This window comes from Arachis ipaensis, chromosome B7 (assembly GCF_059453495.1).
Source record: "Arachis ipaensis isolate K30076 ecotype BB chromosome B7, ASM5945349v1, whole genome shotgun sequence".
Taxonomy (NCBI): domain Eukaryota; kingdom Viridiplantae; phylum Streptophyta; class Magnoliopsida; order Fabales; family Fabaceae; genus Arachis; species Arachis ipaensis.
Window position 1 is genome coordinate 132,963,846 of NC_142442.1, and position 17,816 is coordinate 132,981,661.

The following is a 17,816-nucleotide window of genomic DNA, read 5'->3' on the forward strand; positions in this document are numbered from 1 at the left end:
AGGGATGGATAGCGACAAACCAAAAGCACTTTATTTATTTATTTATTTAAAGGCATTTTTTTAACAATTTCAGTTTTCCAGAGAGATATATTTATATGATTCTCTTGGGTTGGTTTCTCCCAATTCCAGAAGAAGAAATGGCAATGCAATTGCAAACAAGGATGATGTTCACACCCAAGAGGGCATCACTTGCGCATGCATGGACCCCAAGTGGCATCCATATCTCCATGTTACATGCACATGCACGCTCATCATCATCATCATCAACATTACCACCGGAGAAGATTGAAATTTTCAAGTCACTTGAGGGTTGGGCTTCACAGTGCATCTTGCCTCTTGTCAAGCCCGTCGAGAAAAGCTGGCAGCCCCATGATTTGTTACCGGACTCATCCCTTTCTTTAGATGAGTTCATTTATCAGGTTAACATACATTCTTTTATTCTATATTTTATTTTAAAAATTATGCTACGTGTACATTACAATTATTCACAGCCAAAGTCAGCTATTAGTATAAAATATAAGAAAAATTTCAGGTATACCGAAAATACCGGTGTTCCATTTATTTTAACCGTTGATCTGAATCATAAAAAATATATATAATATATATTAATCGAAATCTACTGTTAAAACAATTGGAACATCGGTATTCCTGATATACCTGAAACTCTTCCTAAAATATATGTTAGAATATAAATACACATTGAAAAATAAATTAAATTACATATATTTATATAAATATATTGATAGCTGATTTTAATAACTGATTTTAGTTTACGAATAGTATTTTTATTTTTTATTGATTAATATTCAATTAAATTAGTTTAATAATTTATTAACACTTATTAAAATTAATTACAAAAATAGTAAATTCGAATCATGCATGTACTCGGTTCCTATCTTTTTCTCCAAATACTTTTAGTGGTAGTTCATAATTACATTTTGGTACTTAAAAATATTCAGGTGAAGGCTCTAAGAGATAGGACAGCTGAGCTTCCGGATGATTACTTGGTGGTGTTGGTGGGTGACATGATCACGGAGGAAGCACTGCCAAGCTACCAGACATGGTTCAACCAGCTTGATGGTGTTGGAGACAAGTTAGGCTCGTCCCCGAACCCATGGGCTGTGTGGTCTCGGGCTTGGACCTCCGAGGAGAATAGGCATGGGGACTTGCTCAAAACTTATCTCTATCTTTCTGGGAGGGTTGATATGTTCATGATTGAGAAGACTATCCATTACTTGATTGGAGCTGGCGTGGTAAGGGACAATATATACATGCATATTTTTGTTAGAAGCATATTTTCTTGCATTTACATAGTGTTAAATTTAAAATTATCAATACACACTCAAATATATAGAATTTTAAATAATTTTAAATCGGATATTTTAGTTTTTAATAAATTTTTTATTTTTTACAAATTCTCAAAAATTATTTTCGTCAAATAGAGTTTAATTTTTTTTGTCATTTTAAAATGGACTAATTTATTTTATAGTATTTTTTAAGATTTAATTGTCTTATATTAAAATTTGTTAGAGATTTATTTATTCAATAATATTAAAAATTTGACTAAAAATGACAAAAAGATTAATTTATTCGACGAGAATAATTCTCAATAATTTTTAATGAATAAAAATTTGTTAGAGACTAAAATATCTAATCTAAAATATTTTGAAGGCCAATTTAAATATTTAGTCTAAAATTATTTGTGCACTTTTATGAAATAATATAAATTTTAGGAGATATAATAAAAACTAACGAGTTTAAAAAAAAAAAAAAACAGCTATTTTGTAGACTTGTAGATTTTAGGAAAAGATAGTTGATATACACATATATATTTGCTATGTTTTTGCTCTGAGGAGTTTAGCATCCTTTGTATTTTCACTTAGAAAAAATGCCTTATTATTTTTGTTTCGAGATATTATCTAAAATGGAATGGTATTTTTGAGTTTAGAGGTTAAATCTAAACGTTTTTGGTGAAGATTCTAATTTTTTTTATTGGGATAGAAATTCTTCCGGCGATAATAGAAATATTTATAAGGGATACGGATATTTAAATTAACAAAAATTTTAGCAGATTTAGAATTGAATTGAAAAAAAAAAATACCTGAATACTGAAATATTTAGAATTGTAAATGAAACTTAATCATTTCTTGAGAATAACTTCTAATGATCATGGTCGATTATTCTCTTGTAGAATAAAAAATTATCTATATTTAAGATAGTTATAGTGATAATATAACCGAAATAATGGAAAAAAGATATAGATACATATAAGAAATTATTTATTTCTTTTATACCACAAACTAGTGATCAATATAAAGATGAAAATGGTAATATAATTTTTTTTTTCACATCAAAATTAGTTTCTTAAACTCACTAATCATATCCCAAATAAAAAAAAATCGGAAATTAACTTCTTTTTTTTTTTTTTTTATCATCAACCAATTAGTTAACATTTCTCTTTTCTTTTTAATCTATGCAAATCAATGATAATATATAAAATTTTTGTTAGTTAATACAGAGTTTATTTATAATAGCCATTAGCCTTTAACTTTAGTTAGCTGGTTACTTATTATACTGTCATAGTAATCTGTTAGAACTATAGTTAGGAAATAGTTTAGAACTAATCATAGTTAGCTATAAATGATACAAACAGTAGACATTCATTCTTGTGATCAGTCATTCTAACTTCAGCAAGCTAGCTAGTCTTCTTACACCACTTTCCTTTCTCTGCCTCTCTTCTCACACTATTCATCATCTTAAAAAGTTTGGTTTCTTATCAAAACCAATTTGAAATTATAATTAATTTAATGTGATGTAGGATGTGAAAACTGAAAACAACCCATATATGGGGTTTGTGTACACATCATTTCAAGAACGAGCCACTTTCATCTCACACGGCAACACAGCTCGGCTTGCAACAAAGAGCGGTGATCCTGTGCTTGCGCGTATATGCGGCACCATTGCTGCGGACGAGAAGCGCCATGAGAATGTGTACTCCAAGATTGTGGAGAAGCTTCTAGAAGTGGACCCCACAGGGACAATGATAGCCATCTCAGAAATGATGCGCAAAAAAATCACAATGCCAGCATATTTGATGCATGATGGGAGGGACCCACACCTCTTTGATCACTTCTCTGCTGTGGCACAGCGTCTTGGTGTATACACAGCCGCTGATTATGCTGACATTTTGGAGTATTTGATCGGACGCTGGAGATTGGGAGAGTTACAGGGTTTGACACCTGAGGGAAGACATGCACAGGATTTTGTGTGTGGATTAGCACCCAGGATTAGAAGGTTGCAAGAACGCGCTGATAAACAAGTATGTAAGATGAAGTCACGTAGTGTCAAGTTTAGTTGGATTTTTAGTAGAGAGGTTCCCATAATATAAAACAAAAACAATAATCTACCTTAAATAACGTAACTATAAAAAATAATAACTATCCTAAAAATAAAAAGTATCAGTTATCTGTGGGTATAAGCTAAGTAGAATAGTAGACGCTTCTTGTTATTTCTTATGCAATCTTGTAGGCTATGTTTGAAGGAATATAAAAGAATGTGATGAAATAGAACGAAACATATTTCTTCTTCTTTCATTCCATTACATCTAATTTTTCACCTTCCTTCTTTACCTTTTATACGTGTCTTTTGATTTTTTTTATTAAATATATTTAAAAATAATAAAAATAGAATTAATTGAGATAATGAATTGTTTATAATTTAATTAAAAAGCTTTTTTATATAAGTTTTTAATATATTTTTTATACATTTTAAAAATGGACATCAATTTTTCTCATATATTCTTATTATATATAGCTTTTTATGAAGAACATTGCTCATTCAATTTAATTTTCTAAGTGTTTGATCTTTATTAATAATGTAAATTATTTTTATAGGCATTGCCGATATATATAAGAGATACTAATATCGATATATTATGTTTTTGATTTTTTTCTAGAGGGGGATATATATTTTGTCTCTTTCCTTTTGTATTTGACAATGTAATTTAATTTTTATTTTGTTAATAATGGACTTTTCATATTTTTGAACTTCGAGTAGATTATTATTTCTATTTAGAATGTTAATAAATTTATTCATAAATAAATAAAATTAATAATTTTGTATTTATAAAAAAAATTATCATTTTTTTATACATAAAAAGTTAAAATATCGACAAATTTATATATGTATGAAAAAGTATTTGAGTACCTTCTATAAAAATTATTTTTGTAGTTATAAAATTAATTTTGATCATTCATAGTTAAATTTGTTAGTATTTTTAAATTTTATAATTAAAAATAGTAGTTTACTCAATTATTAAGGTATTATCAATCACACTTTAATGATAATACACTACAAAAAAAATGTTGAATATTGTTAGATTTAGTGTTGGACGTTGGCGGTGGGTTACCGCCAGATTTATCGACGAATTTGACAATAAATTCATCGGATAAAAATGTTACCATCGAATTTGGTTTTTCGATGGTAACACTAAAACATTTTGGGTCTATGGCCACAGTTTTTTTAGTCCTGGTAAAAAATAGTGACCATAGACTCTCTATAGTCACTAGTTTTTACCGTGACAAAAAAAAGCTAATATGGTCACGGTTTTTTAAAAAAGGGTGGTCTAAAAGGGTCTATGGTCACGGTTTTAGAGGGTGACCTAAAGGAGTCTATGGTCACAGTTTTTTACAGTGACCAAAAAGGGTCTATAGTAACGGTTTTTCAAAAAAGGGTGACCTAAAAGAGTCTATGGTCACGGTTTTGGGGGGTGACCTAAAGGGGTCTATAGTCACAATTTTGGGGGGTGACCTAAAAGGGTATATCGTCACGGTTTTGGGGGTGACCTAAAGGAGTCTATGGTCACGGTTTTTTACAGTGACCAAAAAAGGTCAATAGTCACAGTTTTTCAAAAAAGAATGAGTTAAAAAGGTTTATAGTCACGGTTGTGGGGATGACCTAAAGGGTCTATAGTCACGGTTTTAGGGGGTGACCTAAAGAGGTCTATGGTCACGGTTTTGGGGGTGACCTAAGGAAGTCTATGGTCATGGTTTTTCGAAAGAGTGACCTAAAAGGGTCTATGGTCATGGTTTTGAGGGGTGACCGAAAGGGGTCTATGGTCACGATTTTGGGGGGTGACCTAAAAAGATCTATAGTCATGGTTTTAGAGGGTAGCCTAAAGGGGTCTATTGATAATTAAAAAATTTATAATTTAAAAAATTTAATAATTAGAAACTAATGATAATTTATATGATTTATTTTAAATATTAAAATTTTAAATTTAATTTTATAAATAAAAAATTAAGTAAAATACTATTAACTTTAAATTAAAAAATTATTTAAAACTATTTAATAAGTTAATAATTAAAAATTAATGAAAATTTTATATAATTTAATTTAAATATTAAAATTTTAAATTAAAATACTTAATTAAAAATCAATGAATAAATTGATAATTCAATAATATTTTTAAAATAATTTTTAAAAAATTAAATTAAATCTTAAATTATTCTATATCCTAATTTAATTAAAATGATCAAACCTTAACCCTAAAATTCAAATCACACACTAACCCTCACAATCCTATCTGTAACAACACAAACCACCCGTTAGCACGATATTGTCCGCTTTGGCACACAAGGCCTCATGGTTTTGCCTTTGACAATAGGTATGATAGCCGAAACCCCCCACACTCACTCGTCAAAATGCGTCATGCTAGGAAGAGGTATCCATACCCTTATAAGGCATGCTTCGTTCCCTTCGCCAACCGATATGGGACCTTAAAATCCACCTCCCTAAGGGAGCCCAGCGCCCTCGCTGGCACATCGGTCCAGGCTCCAGCTCTGATACCATCTGTAACTGTCCAGACCATCCGCTAGCACGATATTGTTTCGCTTTGGCACACAAGGCCTCACGGTCTTGTCTTTGACGATAGGGATGATAGCCGAAGCCTCCCACATTCACTCGTCAAAACGCGTCATGCTAGGGAGAGGTATCGACACCATTATAAGGCATGCTTTGTTTCCCTCCCCAACCGATGTAGGACCTTACACTATCCACTCACCCCTACCCCTCACCCCACCCACGGTTAAAAAGAAAGAAAGAAAGAAAGGAAAGAAGAAAGGAAGAAAGAAAAGAGAAAGAGAGAGCATGGAAAAGAAGAGAGGGAGGTGATGGTGTCGGCGGAGCTGGGTACCACCGTCGCCACCGTCGTTGTCAGAACCGAGAAAGAGAGGGGGAGAAGTTGAGAAAGAAGAACGTTGTCGAGCCAAACGCGAGGAAGAGAGGGGGCCACTGCAATCCACGCCGCTGCTGGAGGGATTGTCGCATATCGCTCTACCGTCAAGATCGTCGCCGTCGTCGTCCAGTATTGCCGTTGCGTCGCCATTGAAGAAGAAAGGGAGAAGAGAATGGAGGTCAGTGGCCCAGGGGGAGGAGTTGCCGCCGTTCGTGCCCCCCGTTGCCGTTGCTTCCTCGCCATCGCCGCTATTTATGTAGTGACCGGAGGGAGCTGTGGCTGTCCGCCCCACCGTCGGAGTTGCTGTTCCATTCTGCCGCTGTCTGCGTACTCAGGTATGTTTGTTCCCTCTTTCTCTAACCCTTTCACCTAACGGTGTACCAAATTCTTAAGCTAAAATAAAAATTGAGCTTTAGGGTTTTATTAAGTTGTAATCTGATAATTTTAAATCTGATAGCTTTAAAGCTTTCAAAGCCCTGCTCTGCCGCTTTTCGCCTGTGGTCATCACCAGGTATTATTTTTCCAGATTGAATCGTATGCAATGTATACACAAATTGAATTGTTACTTGAAGTATCATTGTAAAGATTTATTAATTTGCATATATATATATATATATACCTTAATTGAGTTGGTTTCTGAAATATGAAACTTCTGGTTCAGTGTTTAATTTTTTTCTTCCCATTTTCATTATATTAAAATTCCTTATTACAACAAATAGTTGTAGTAGCTAGGCTGCAACATCTTCTTATAAAGTTCTTTAGCTAGTTGTAGTATATATCATCATTACTTACTTATTTTTGTTGATTGGTGAATCACGGATGGAATGAAGAAAATAAAAAAGGACAAAAGAATATTCAAATGGCAAGATGTTAGAGAATTATTCTAAAAGAGATAATAAAAGGATTGAAGAAGCTGACAGACGAAGGGGAGAACAGGCAATGGATGGAAGACATAAGAGGGAACTTGGCTATGGTATCCACCATGATCGCAACCGTAACCTTTCCAAATGGGACTGAATCCACCAGGCGGCGTTGTCCAGAACAGTGAGCACGGGAATGTAAAAAGTAGGTAGTATTTACATTAAGGAGTTGAATGAGTTAATAAGAAGTAGTAGCTAGTACCATGACTGAAAAAATAGGTTTAATATACGAATCAACTTGTATTTAAGGACCTGAAAGCAGCTATAGAGGAAGCGAAAGTGGTACGTTGCAATAAATTTTAAGCTTAGTGTCTTGCTTTTTATTTTCATTTCATCCTTTTCACAAGCCCTCAGCCAGTTGTTGTTTTTCATTGTTAGATTTTTTATAACGCATGCTAATATTTGTGTACTTGAGAAATCAGATGACACTTTTTTTTTTAATTTAATGAATTATGTGAATATTTTATGATGCGTTTACCTTTTATATAATGATGGTTGATAATGAATTTGGAGCGGGTTAGCTTTAATGGCTCCTGATTAGTGATGGAAATTTATTTAGTATTTCTTTCTTTTTGTCGATAACCTTCTGCCAGTGAATATTCTCATTACAATTTTGATGACCGGAATTTACTCAACATAAATTCTTCCGGCAAGTATACTGGATCGCCAAATAATAACTCATTGTTGAGTGAGGTCGATCCTACAAGAATTGATGGATTAAACAACTTTAGTTAAATGATTTCTCTAGTCAAACAAATATTTGATGATTTTGGGTGATTAACTCAACAGAAAAGTAAATAGCATAGAGAGTAAAAGTGCTGAATCTAAATGACTGAATAATAAAGGGTTGAAAGTAAATTGCAGAATAGTAAAGAGCGGAAACTTAAATGGCAAGAAAATAAAGGCAAAATATAAATGACAATAAATTGTAAATTGCATGAAAGTAAAGGGGTTATGGGTGTTGGGACTTAAAGAAAACTAAAAATTCAAAAGAATTAAAGTGAAGAAATATAATGGGTGAGATTCATTAGGGATCAGAGATGTTATGATCCTTCATGAATCAATGGGTCTCAACTTCTTTTTCAATAATATGAAGTAGATCTATGGTGGATTGTAAATAATTGAATTCCAATTTCTTGGCAACTCAATTTCTCTTAACACAATCAATTGCCAATCTCTTGATCTTATTGTTCATGAGAAGAAGTGAAACTCAATTTCTAATCCAAGAGCCACACAACCCTTAGGATCTCAATTCAAAGAGGTTATATGTCACGTACCAACTAAGAATGTTTTGATCAAAAGAGTTATGAGGGAGAAGCTTCAAACTGAATTCTATGATCTCTTTCTCAAGGCTCACATAGAGATTCAAGTAGATCCAAACTCCCACTCGGTAGTGATTGGATCTATAAAGCACAAAAGCTTTCCCTTAGCTACAACAAGCGGATTGAGAAGAAGAAGAAGTGAATTAATTCATTGAAATTACAACAGAGCTCCTCCCCCTAATGAGTGGGGGTTTAGTTGATCATTGCTCTAAGAAAGCTTAAAGAAATTCAAAGTGCATGAAAGTAAAATTAAAACTAAATACAAGCAAGTACAAAGATGTAAAGTATGGTGATCTAATTCTAGTGTGCAGAATGTAAAAGTGTGTAAGCCCCCTAACGAGTTCAAAACTCCTTCTATTTATAGTGCTTCTCCCTATAGTCTTCACTTGATTTACTTGGGATTTTGGGCTTCGTAACTCTGGCACTTGGTAGTGAACTTGAAAAGTGAGCGTTCGGCACCTTCCAGGAGAGCGCTACGCTTGCTCAAGAGTGTGGAGAATGAGCGCTGTAAGAGCCAGAGTTTTCACGTAAAACTGTTTTAATAAAATAATAATTTCAGTATCCAAAATAAATTTAAAATTTAGAAGTTTTAATTTGAAAATATAAATGTGAGATTTGATTTCAGTGAATTTTTTTGAGTTGAAAAATGTACCTTCTTCGAAAAGTTTTTATAAAAATGCGTACTGGCGCTTAAGCTGGCAGTACCGGCTCTAGTCTGTCCAGTACTGCGTATTTTGGAAAATAAGATTTTGAAATTTGATTTATTATTTTGAAAGAATTAAAAATAATTTAGAATCGAAAACTGGACACTAATCTTAAAGGTTTTGGCCCAAAGTGGGGCAAACGAACCTAAAACGCTAACGGATTGGATCGGACCTAAGTTGGGCCCAAGCCCAACATATAAAAGCACATTTTAATGAGCTTTAGGCTCATTTTCAGCACACCCACAATGAAAGGGGTGCTGGTGTTGAGAGAGGAGAGGACAAAGAAGAACACTATTCACTTCCTCCTTCAAAGCTCCATAACTTTTGATTCGGAGCTCCGATTGACGAGCCGTTTATGGCCATGCGAAGCTCTTGACGAGCTCTTCCTTTTTATCTAAGAAAATCTGATAAAAAATTGCATCTCACATACCAGTTTCCAGCCCTAGATTTCTGCGCATTTTTGGGTTTGATTTTTGAGAAAGTTTTGTGGTTTTGCTTGTTTAGGTGATCTCTAGTAGCGGGTAATTGTTGGATTTTATCCCTAATCTCATTGTTTAAGGTAAGGTTTTACTAAAACCTTGTGTTTAGTTGTTTTGTATATCTTAGGTTTTGATTTTGATATATATATATATATATATATATATATATATATATATATATATATATATATATATATATATATATATATATATATATATATATATATATATATGATGTTAGTTGAGCTTTGGTGGCTTGTTGGTGAATCTTGGAAGCTTGTTTGGACTCAAGTGGTGGTTTGTGCATATTGGAAATCAGCCAAGGTATGGTTTCGGTTTCCTTTATGTAATATGTAATGTTTCTAGACACTTAGACTAGTTGACCCTAAGATAGGATTGAATGTTGTTGGTGTATGAATATTTATATGTGAATTGACGTTAATTATTGGTTGTATTGGATTATTGTGATTGATGGTGATTGTTGGAAAAAATTGGTGTTGATGAGTATTGTTGGTGACTAGTTATAATAATTGATAATGAGAATTATAAGAATTTAAGGTAATGAGTTTGTGTAAAATGTTTGTGATGGATTGAAATAAAGAATAGTGATAATTATGATGTGTGACGAACTGACGATGGATGTTGATGATGACTTTGAATGTTGGTTATTGTGGTTTATGTTGAAAGTAAAGGAGTAAGGAAGTTTGATGAATTGAATGAATTGGTAAGAATTGTGAATGATGATTTTGAGTATTGATGATGATGAAATGATGAAAATGTGTTTATTGGATGAAAGTTTGGAAAATGTGAATTAGGTTAGGTTTAGACTTGTTGAATGGTTTAAAAGGTTGTGTGATTTGAGGAAATGGTTGAAGCAGTACTTAGGATGAATTTTGGGTTGTTTTGGTATGGTTGAAAAGTGATTGAGTTTGTTTTGGATTGAGAGTTGGTTAAAATTGAGGATTTGGGTAAAAATATATTTTTGGTGAACTTTGACGGATTATAACTTGTGCCTCAATTTTCAAAAAGTGTTGAAACTTGTTTAGAATTAAAGATTACTGAAAAGTATTCAAATTGATATAAAGTTTGTAAAATTTGGATTTTTGTAGAGGAAGTTATGATCATTTAAAGATTGGTGTCAAAATATAAAATTCTGCAGAGTTGCAGAATTTTGTGATTTCTGGTATGTGCGCACGCACAACCTTGCAAAATTTACAACCTATGCGCACGCACAGCCTTGTGCGCACGCACAACCTTGTGCGCACGCACACGTTGGAACGGTCAGTCTGTTGGGGGCGCTAGCACGCCTTGTGCAAGTGAACAGAATTGTGAAAATTGGTACCTGTGCGTACACACACCCCTATGCGTACGCACACTTTTTAAAAATCCCTTTGGACGTGCACACGCACACCCCTATGCGTACACACACGCCCTGTTTCTCAAACTTAAACTTTGTTTTCAGCTATTCACCTTCCCAACAAGCTTGTAAGCTTTTGCGACACCATTTTAAGACTCTTGGGCTTATTTTCGGGTATCAAAATATGGGAAAGGCCCTAGGAGATTTAATTTAGGTCTACCTTGAAAAGTTAGCGAACAGAGGTTTAGGTTTCTGATGTATTGATGATGAGTTTGGTTGAGGGAGAAGGAAGAGTAGTGAACTTGGTGAGTACTGACAACAAATTGAGAAATTGATGAACTGATGAGTTCGGAATGGAGAATTATAAATTGGCGATGGTTGTGTTAAGTTGAGAACTTGAAAAGGGATAATGAGGAAATGATTGGAATATATGAGAGTGTGTGGAGCTTATATCTCCGGCGTAGCAGATTGTTTTGTAGCATGACGAATGGTTGTTGAGAGTGTGCAGGGCCTATATCCCTAGCGTAGCAGATTTCTCTGCAACATGAGTAGATGTTGTTGAGAGTGTGGGGAGCCTATATCTTCGGCGTGGCAGATGTTTTTGTCGCATGACTTGTTGAATGTTGAGAGTGTGCGGAGCCTATATCCCCGACGTGGCAGATTGTTCTGCTGCATGATTTGTTGTGGTTGGTTCATTCTCTGCTGCAGGAAGTGTGCTGGGCCTATATCCCTGGCGTAGTAGACTCCCTATTGCATGAGTGCGCAGGGCACTATATCTCAGACATAGCAGATTCGCTGCTGCATGAGTGTGCATGGCACTATATCTCTGGCAAGGCAGAAAAGGCTACATCCGAGAGGATGTGTCGGGTTGGCATTTACGGACCGACAAGTGATATCACGAGCCAATAGGATAGACATTCATCATATGCATCTCTTATATGCTTGTTTGCTTTGATTACTTGAGTTTTCCTAATTGTATAACATGCCTACTTGCTTCTTGAATTACTTGTTGTAAATGAATACTATCTGTGTTTCACTTGCTTGCATTATCTTGTGTTTGTCTGGTGCTGAGGAGGTTAGGTAGGTGGTGGCGATGGGATCGCACAGAGGTTAGGTTGGTGAAGGCTGTGGGATACAGCGGTGTGATTACTATTAGTTAGAAACCCCTAAGTTTAGATAACCCAGTTTATGGTTTAAGTTCTTTATTTATTTATTTATTTATTTATTTCATTTAAGCTTGAATATTCCATATGCGATGTGAAGTTCTACGATTGCCTTTGGCATCCCAGAGTCTTACATTTTACATTATTGGGCGCTGTTACCATACTGAGAACCTCCGATTCTCATTCCATACTTTGTTGTTGTTTTTCAGATGCAGGACGTAATTCACCTCGGTGAAATTGCGAATATGATGACAGAGCGGAGTATGGTTCCTCCTTGGTTTATTTCTGTTTTACTTGTAGTAGTTACTCTCACATCTCTTTGTATATTTATCTTTATGGCCTTAGAGGCTTATTTGAGAGAATAGTTGTATAAGCTGTTTTTAACTCCAAAACTCTGTATGTCTGTATATACTAGTTGGCTTAAACTCCGCAAGCTACAGCTAGTTCCCTATGACTATTATACTCTTACATACATACATATATATATATATATATATATATATATATATATATATATATATGTTTTATTCTTTTGCATCTGACGTTGTATCTTATGCGTTAGCTTTGTGTGAACGTTTCACGCTTTTGAAATTCTGTTTTTGAGTTTAATCCTTCATCAGGCTTCTAGAATATATTATTTCCTTCTATGTAAATATGTATAAGCCATAGAACTATCGTAACCTTTGATTAACCTTTGCTTTACGGCTAGAGATAAAGCTTAGGGTAATTGGGGTGTTACAAGCGCTGGTCATTTTTCTTTCTGTGCGTGTGCACACTTGCTTGTGCGTGCGCACACTTCGCAAAAGCTCTCCTTTGTGCGTGCGCACACCAGGTTGTGCGTACGCACATACTTCAATTTTTCCTTGGTGCAGTGTCGAAGGCGCTCTCCAATCATGAGCTTGCAAACGAGTGCCAGAATTAGGGGTGGCAAACGGAGAAGCCCGCCCCGCCCTGCCTAGTGAGGCGATCCTAGAATCCCACCTCGTCCCGCCTAATTGTGGGCTGGCGGGCTAAGCCCGCCAAAACTCCTCTTTTTTTTTACTATTAACTACTAAATAATATATATAATTTCACAATCATATTAATAAATTTATAATTTCTAAAGGCATAAAAAATTATATTTTTTATATTCATAAATATTAAAATCTTTGTAATTATAAATATCTAATAAACATAATTATAAACTAAGTTTTCATCCAAAACATAAGTATAAATATTCTCTCCTATGCAAAATAAACATAATTTAAAATATAAATATAAATATTGTCTCCAAAGTAACATAAACATAATCCAAACCACTCAATTTTTAACTTCATACTCTTATAAGTTAGGTTGGGGGAAGTTAGGTTTTTGCCAAAAAATTGTAAAAATACCCCCTCACTAAAAAAACACAAAGCTTGGTGGGGAAGCCCGCCCCGCCCCGCCAAAACCCGCGGTTTAAGCGGTGCGGGTTAGGCGAGCTTTTGCTATTTGGTGGTCCTAATTTTCAAGCCTGGCCCGCCTTTTTTGGCGGGTTATGCGGGTCGGCCCAGTGGGTTTAGGCCCATTTGCCACCCCTAGCCAGAATCCCCTTTTGAACATGCACACACTAGGTTGTGCGCACGCACACACTTCAAATTTTCTTTGGTTCAGTGTCGAAGGCGCTTTCCAATCATGAGCTTGCAAACGAGCGCTGGAAACTAGCGCCATAATCCCTTTTTGTGCGTGCACACACTTCGCCAAAACTCCCCTTTGTGCGTGTGCACACCAAGTTGTGCGTACGCACACACTTCAATTTTTCCTTGGTGCAGTGTCGAAGGCGCTCTCCAATCATGAGCTTGAAAACGAGCGCTGGAAACGAGTGCCAGAATTCCCTTTTGTGCGCGTGCACACTTCGTAAAAAATGCATGTTTTGTGCGTACGCATAGGCTTGTGCGTACGTACACAACAAGAAAAACTCAAATTTTTAGAATCAAAGGTGCTCTTGAGGGAGCACCCAAGAGAGCGCCCAAGTGAGAGCTGCCTCTTCTCCAGGGATATTTTTGTTGTTGATGCTGGTGATCAAGCTTGCAAGTGAGCGCGATGAGCGAGCGTGACACTTCCAGGAGAGCGCTAAGTTTGTTCAAGAGTTTCCTTTAAGAGCGTGACACCTTCAGGGCCTTATTGATGGTTGGCGCTCTCCAACAAGCTTGCTGGAGAGCACCCTGAACGAGCGCTGACACTGAGATTGGTGTGCTTGTCTTGGTGCTCTTGAGAGAGCTTGAGATGGAGAGCGTGGCCTTGGTTGATGCTTGTGACAAGGGGTGTGTCAAGGTTTGTTGGTGTCATGGTGGTTTGTGTATGGGAGAGTGGCGCTCTCCAGCAAGCTTCCTGGAGAGCTTGGAAGAGAGCGTGGGTTTAGGCATAATGGGTGAAAGTGGTGCTCTCCAGCAAGCTTGCTGGAGAGCTTGGATTGCTGAATGGTGTGGTGAGGTTGGTGTCAAGGTGTGGCAAGGTTTATTGAGAGTGGTAAGACTTGACATGCTGAGAGTGGCGCTCTTTAAAGAGCTTGAGAGACAGCTTGGTATGCTTGACAAGGCATTGTTGCTACTGGAGTCTCCATCAAGCTTGCTGGAGAGCTTGATTGAGAGCGCCAATTTTCAGATGTGCTGGATGCTCTTGAGTAAGCTTGAATCGTGAGCTTAGACTTGCAATCTTGCTCCTCTAAGGCTCCATATCTCTGCTTCAACTTCTCCTGTCACAAACCAAAGAAGGTGCATCAAAGTTTGAATTTCATAAGCATGCAAAACCTTCTTTTAAAGGCCATAAAAATCACTTGATTAACTTAACTAAATTATGCACCATATGCTCTCATATTCACATGATTTCACCACACTGTTGATGCATGAATGCATGCAAGGATATTAAGTGTAAATGCTTGCTTGTTGCCTAAGAAATGCATGAAACTAAGTTCTAAACTAACTAAAATGGCTTGTAAAACTAGTCAAGATGCTCTGGTATCACAACAACAAACTTAGATCTTACTTGTCCCCAAGTAAGAAAAGAATTATGCAAACAAGTTTCTTTTAATCGGAATAGGTTGAAGAATTTCTTAAGATGCCTAGGTGAGTGAAGTGACTAAGTGATAGTGGGGTGAACGCCGATTGATATGCTTATGCAAGGATCCCAGTGCTCATTAGTCCTTACATTTTGGAAGTCTTAGATCTTTAGGTGCTTCATTCAAATGATATTACGAAAGCCTCTTTACAGATTGTCACCTTGAAGCAGCACTTCTTTCTTACAATCTTCTTTTTCTTTTTACATCTTGGCCTCGACTCTAAGTGTCCTGTCTCAAAGCGGCTCTTTAGATAAGCTTTCAATCAGTATTCCCAAACTAGTTGGTCTAAGTTATTAGGTGTTGAAGCATCCGTTAGGATTTACTTGCTCAAGCCTCTCCCTTTGACACAAATCTACCACAAGCATTTAACTAGGACAATAGCTCTTTGAGCCTTTGTTTCTTTCTTTTTCTTCCTTGTAATTGATGCTCAGAGCCTTGGGCTTGTTCTTTGTTTTTCTCTTCTTTTTCTTTATATATTTTCTTTCTTTTTCTGCTGCTTCTTGGATATTAAGATTTTTTTAGAACTTCCTTAATACTTCTCTGAACTTCATTCCATGTCTTTGAGCTCCCATACAAGTTTTCATAAACATGAAACCTCAATACATGATCACACAATTAGAACCTCCACTTCTCTTAATCTTTTGTTTGCCTAAAAAATTTTAAAATTTCTCCATCTTTCTTTTCAAAGAAATATTCTCTGTTGCATTCTTAGAGATATTTGGTGCAAGCAATTTTTCAAGAGTATGGTGCTATAAGATGTCATGCATCATGGTTATTGAGCTAAAAGAAAATTGAACTAAACAAACAGGGCAAAGTAGCACTTCCAATTACAACAATTTGAACATAAGGCAATCACTTAACAACACAACCTTTTCGTCCACTTGCTTTACTCCTTATCACCATCAGTGTTGATCTTTTTATTCCTTCTTTGTCTCTTTGGGTGATGATATATGATTCTTTAGAGGGATAAAGTGACTACCTACAACAAACTTTGAAAGTTGCTTGTTCCCAAGCACTTGAAAGATAGTTATCATGCATGTTTGCTTATAAATTCCTGAACTAAAAGTGGTGTGTGAACATCAAAATTAGTTCCTTGCTTACTTCTATATGCAAAAACAAAGTGCATCTTTCATGCATGCATGCAACATTCTGTACTTTAAATCTATGAAAGGATAAACTATAGAACTAGAAAGTAAACAAGTGAAATGCAAGGTTACTTGATTTCTATGATTGTTTGAAATTTGTGATTATTCATGATTATCTCAAGGGTTACTTTGTGCTCAAATGATGTTAATGGTGGAACACCAAACTTAGTACCACACATTCACCCTTGATTTTCATTTCTTTATTGGCACAATCACCTTGGTGTGTAACACTAAACTTAATTCCTTGCAATACATAGAAATTCAACTAACTATTTATTCTGGAAAGAGTATGAAAGAGTGACCTAAGGTTGGGTTGCCTCTCAACAAGTACTTTTTTTAACGTCACTAGCTTGACGTTTGTCCCTTGTTAGGGAGGTTGATCATCATAGTGCCTTAGCTTTTCCCCTCTCATAGTGAGCTTTCCTCCAGTGCTTTATTTGATTATCTCAGCATGCTCTAGTGATAGGATCTTGTTCACTATGTAACATTCAGACAGTTGTGGAGGTTACTCCCTTGATTGGTAGCTCAACATCACCTTATCCCCAGGTGAAAAGTCTTCAGTCAGAATTTTTTTTATCTCTCCAACCTCTTGGCACCTTCTTCTTGGGATTCTTCTCTTTTTCAGGAGGTGATTCATGCATTGGGGTCTCAATGTTTGGAAGGTTCTTGCTGAGGGTCTCATATGGAGGCTTTGGTTGTAATTCCGTCTTGATTTCTTGAGCTTGTTGCACCATTTTTACTTCTTCTCTGTCATTCAAGCATGGGCTTAGAAGCTTTGGAGGTGGTTCACTGAGTGTCTCCTTCAAGTTTGGATCTCTGGGATTAACCTTCATGCATTCCTCTTCTTGAGTGGGCTCGTGCAAGTTCTTGAAAACATGAAAAACTAAGTGCTTAGCATGTACTCTTAGCATCAATTCTCCCTTTTCAACATCTATTAATGCTCTGCCCATAGCTAAGAAGGGCCTTCCCAAAATGATGGTAGTGTTGTAATCTTCTTCCATGTCTAGGATGACAAAGTTAGCTGGGAGAAAATTTTTTTCCACTTTTACCAATACATTCTCCACAACCCCAAGTGCTTGCTTAATGGATTTGTCAGCCATTTGGAGGGCTATCTGTGTGGGTTTCAATTCATGGATTTGGAGCTTCTTCATCAAGGATAGAGGCATCAGATTTATGCTTGCACCAAGGTCACAAAATGCTCTTTCAATTGTCATGTTGCCTATGGTGCAAGGGATATGAAAGCTCCTTGGATCCTTCCTCTTCCTAGGCAAGTCTCTTTAGATGATAGCACTACACTCCATTGTCATCTTAATAGTTTGTCCTTCTTTCAAGGATCTTTTTTTTGTCAACACTTCCTTCATAAACTTAGCATATAGTGGCATATGTTCAAGTGCTTCTATGAAAGGAATATTGAT

At 35.7% G+C, this 17,816-nt stretch overlaps 1 protein-coding gene across 1 annotated transcript; it reads left to right on the forward strand.

Moving 5' to 3' along the window:
• Window positions 1-90: 90 nt before the first annotated feature.
• LOC107608310 (stearoyl-[acyl-carrier-protein] 9-desaturase 6, chloroplastic-like) lies at window positions 91-3,585 on the forward strand. The gene is made up of 3 exons (XM_016310137.3): window positions 91-419; window positions 960-1,253; window positions 2,819-3,585. The coding sequence occupies exons 1-3, from the start codon at window positions 96-98 to the stop codon at window positions 3,386-3,388; spliced, it is 1,188 nt and encodes a 395-aa protein (XP_016165623.1). The 5' UTR covers window positions 91-95; the 3' UTR covers window positions 3,389-3,585.
• Window positions 3,586-17,816: the final 14,231 nt, after the last annotated feature.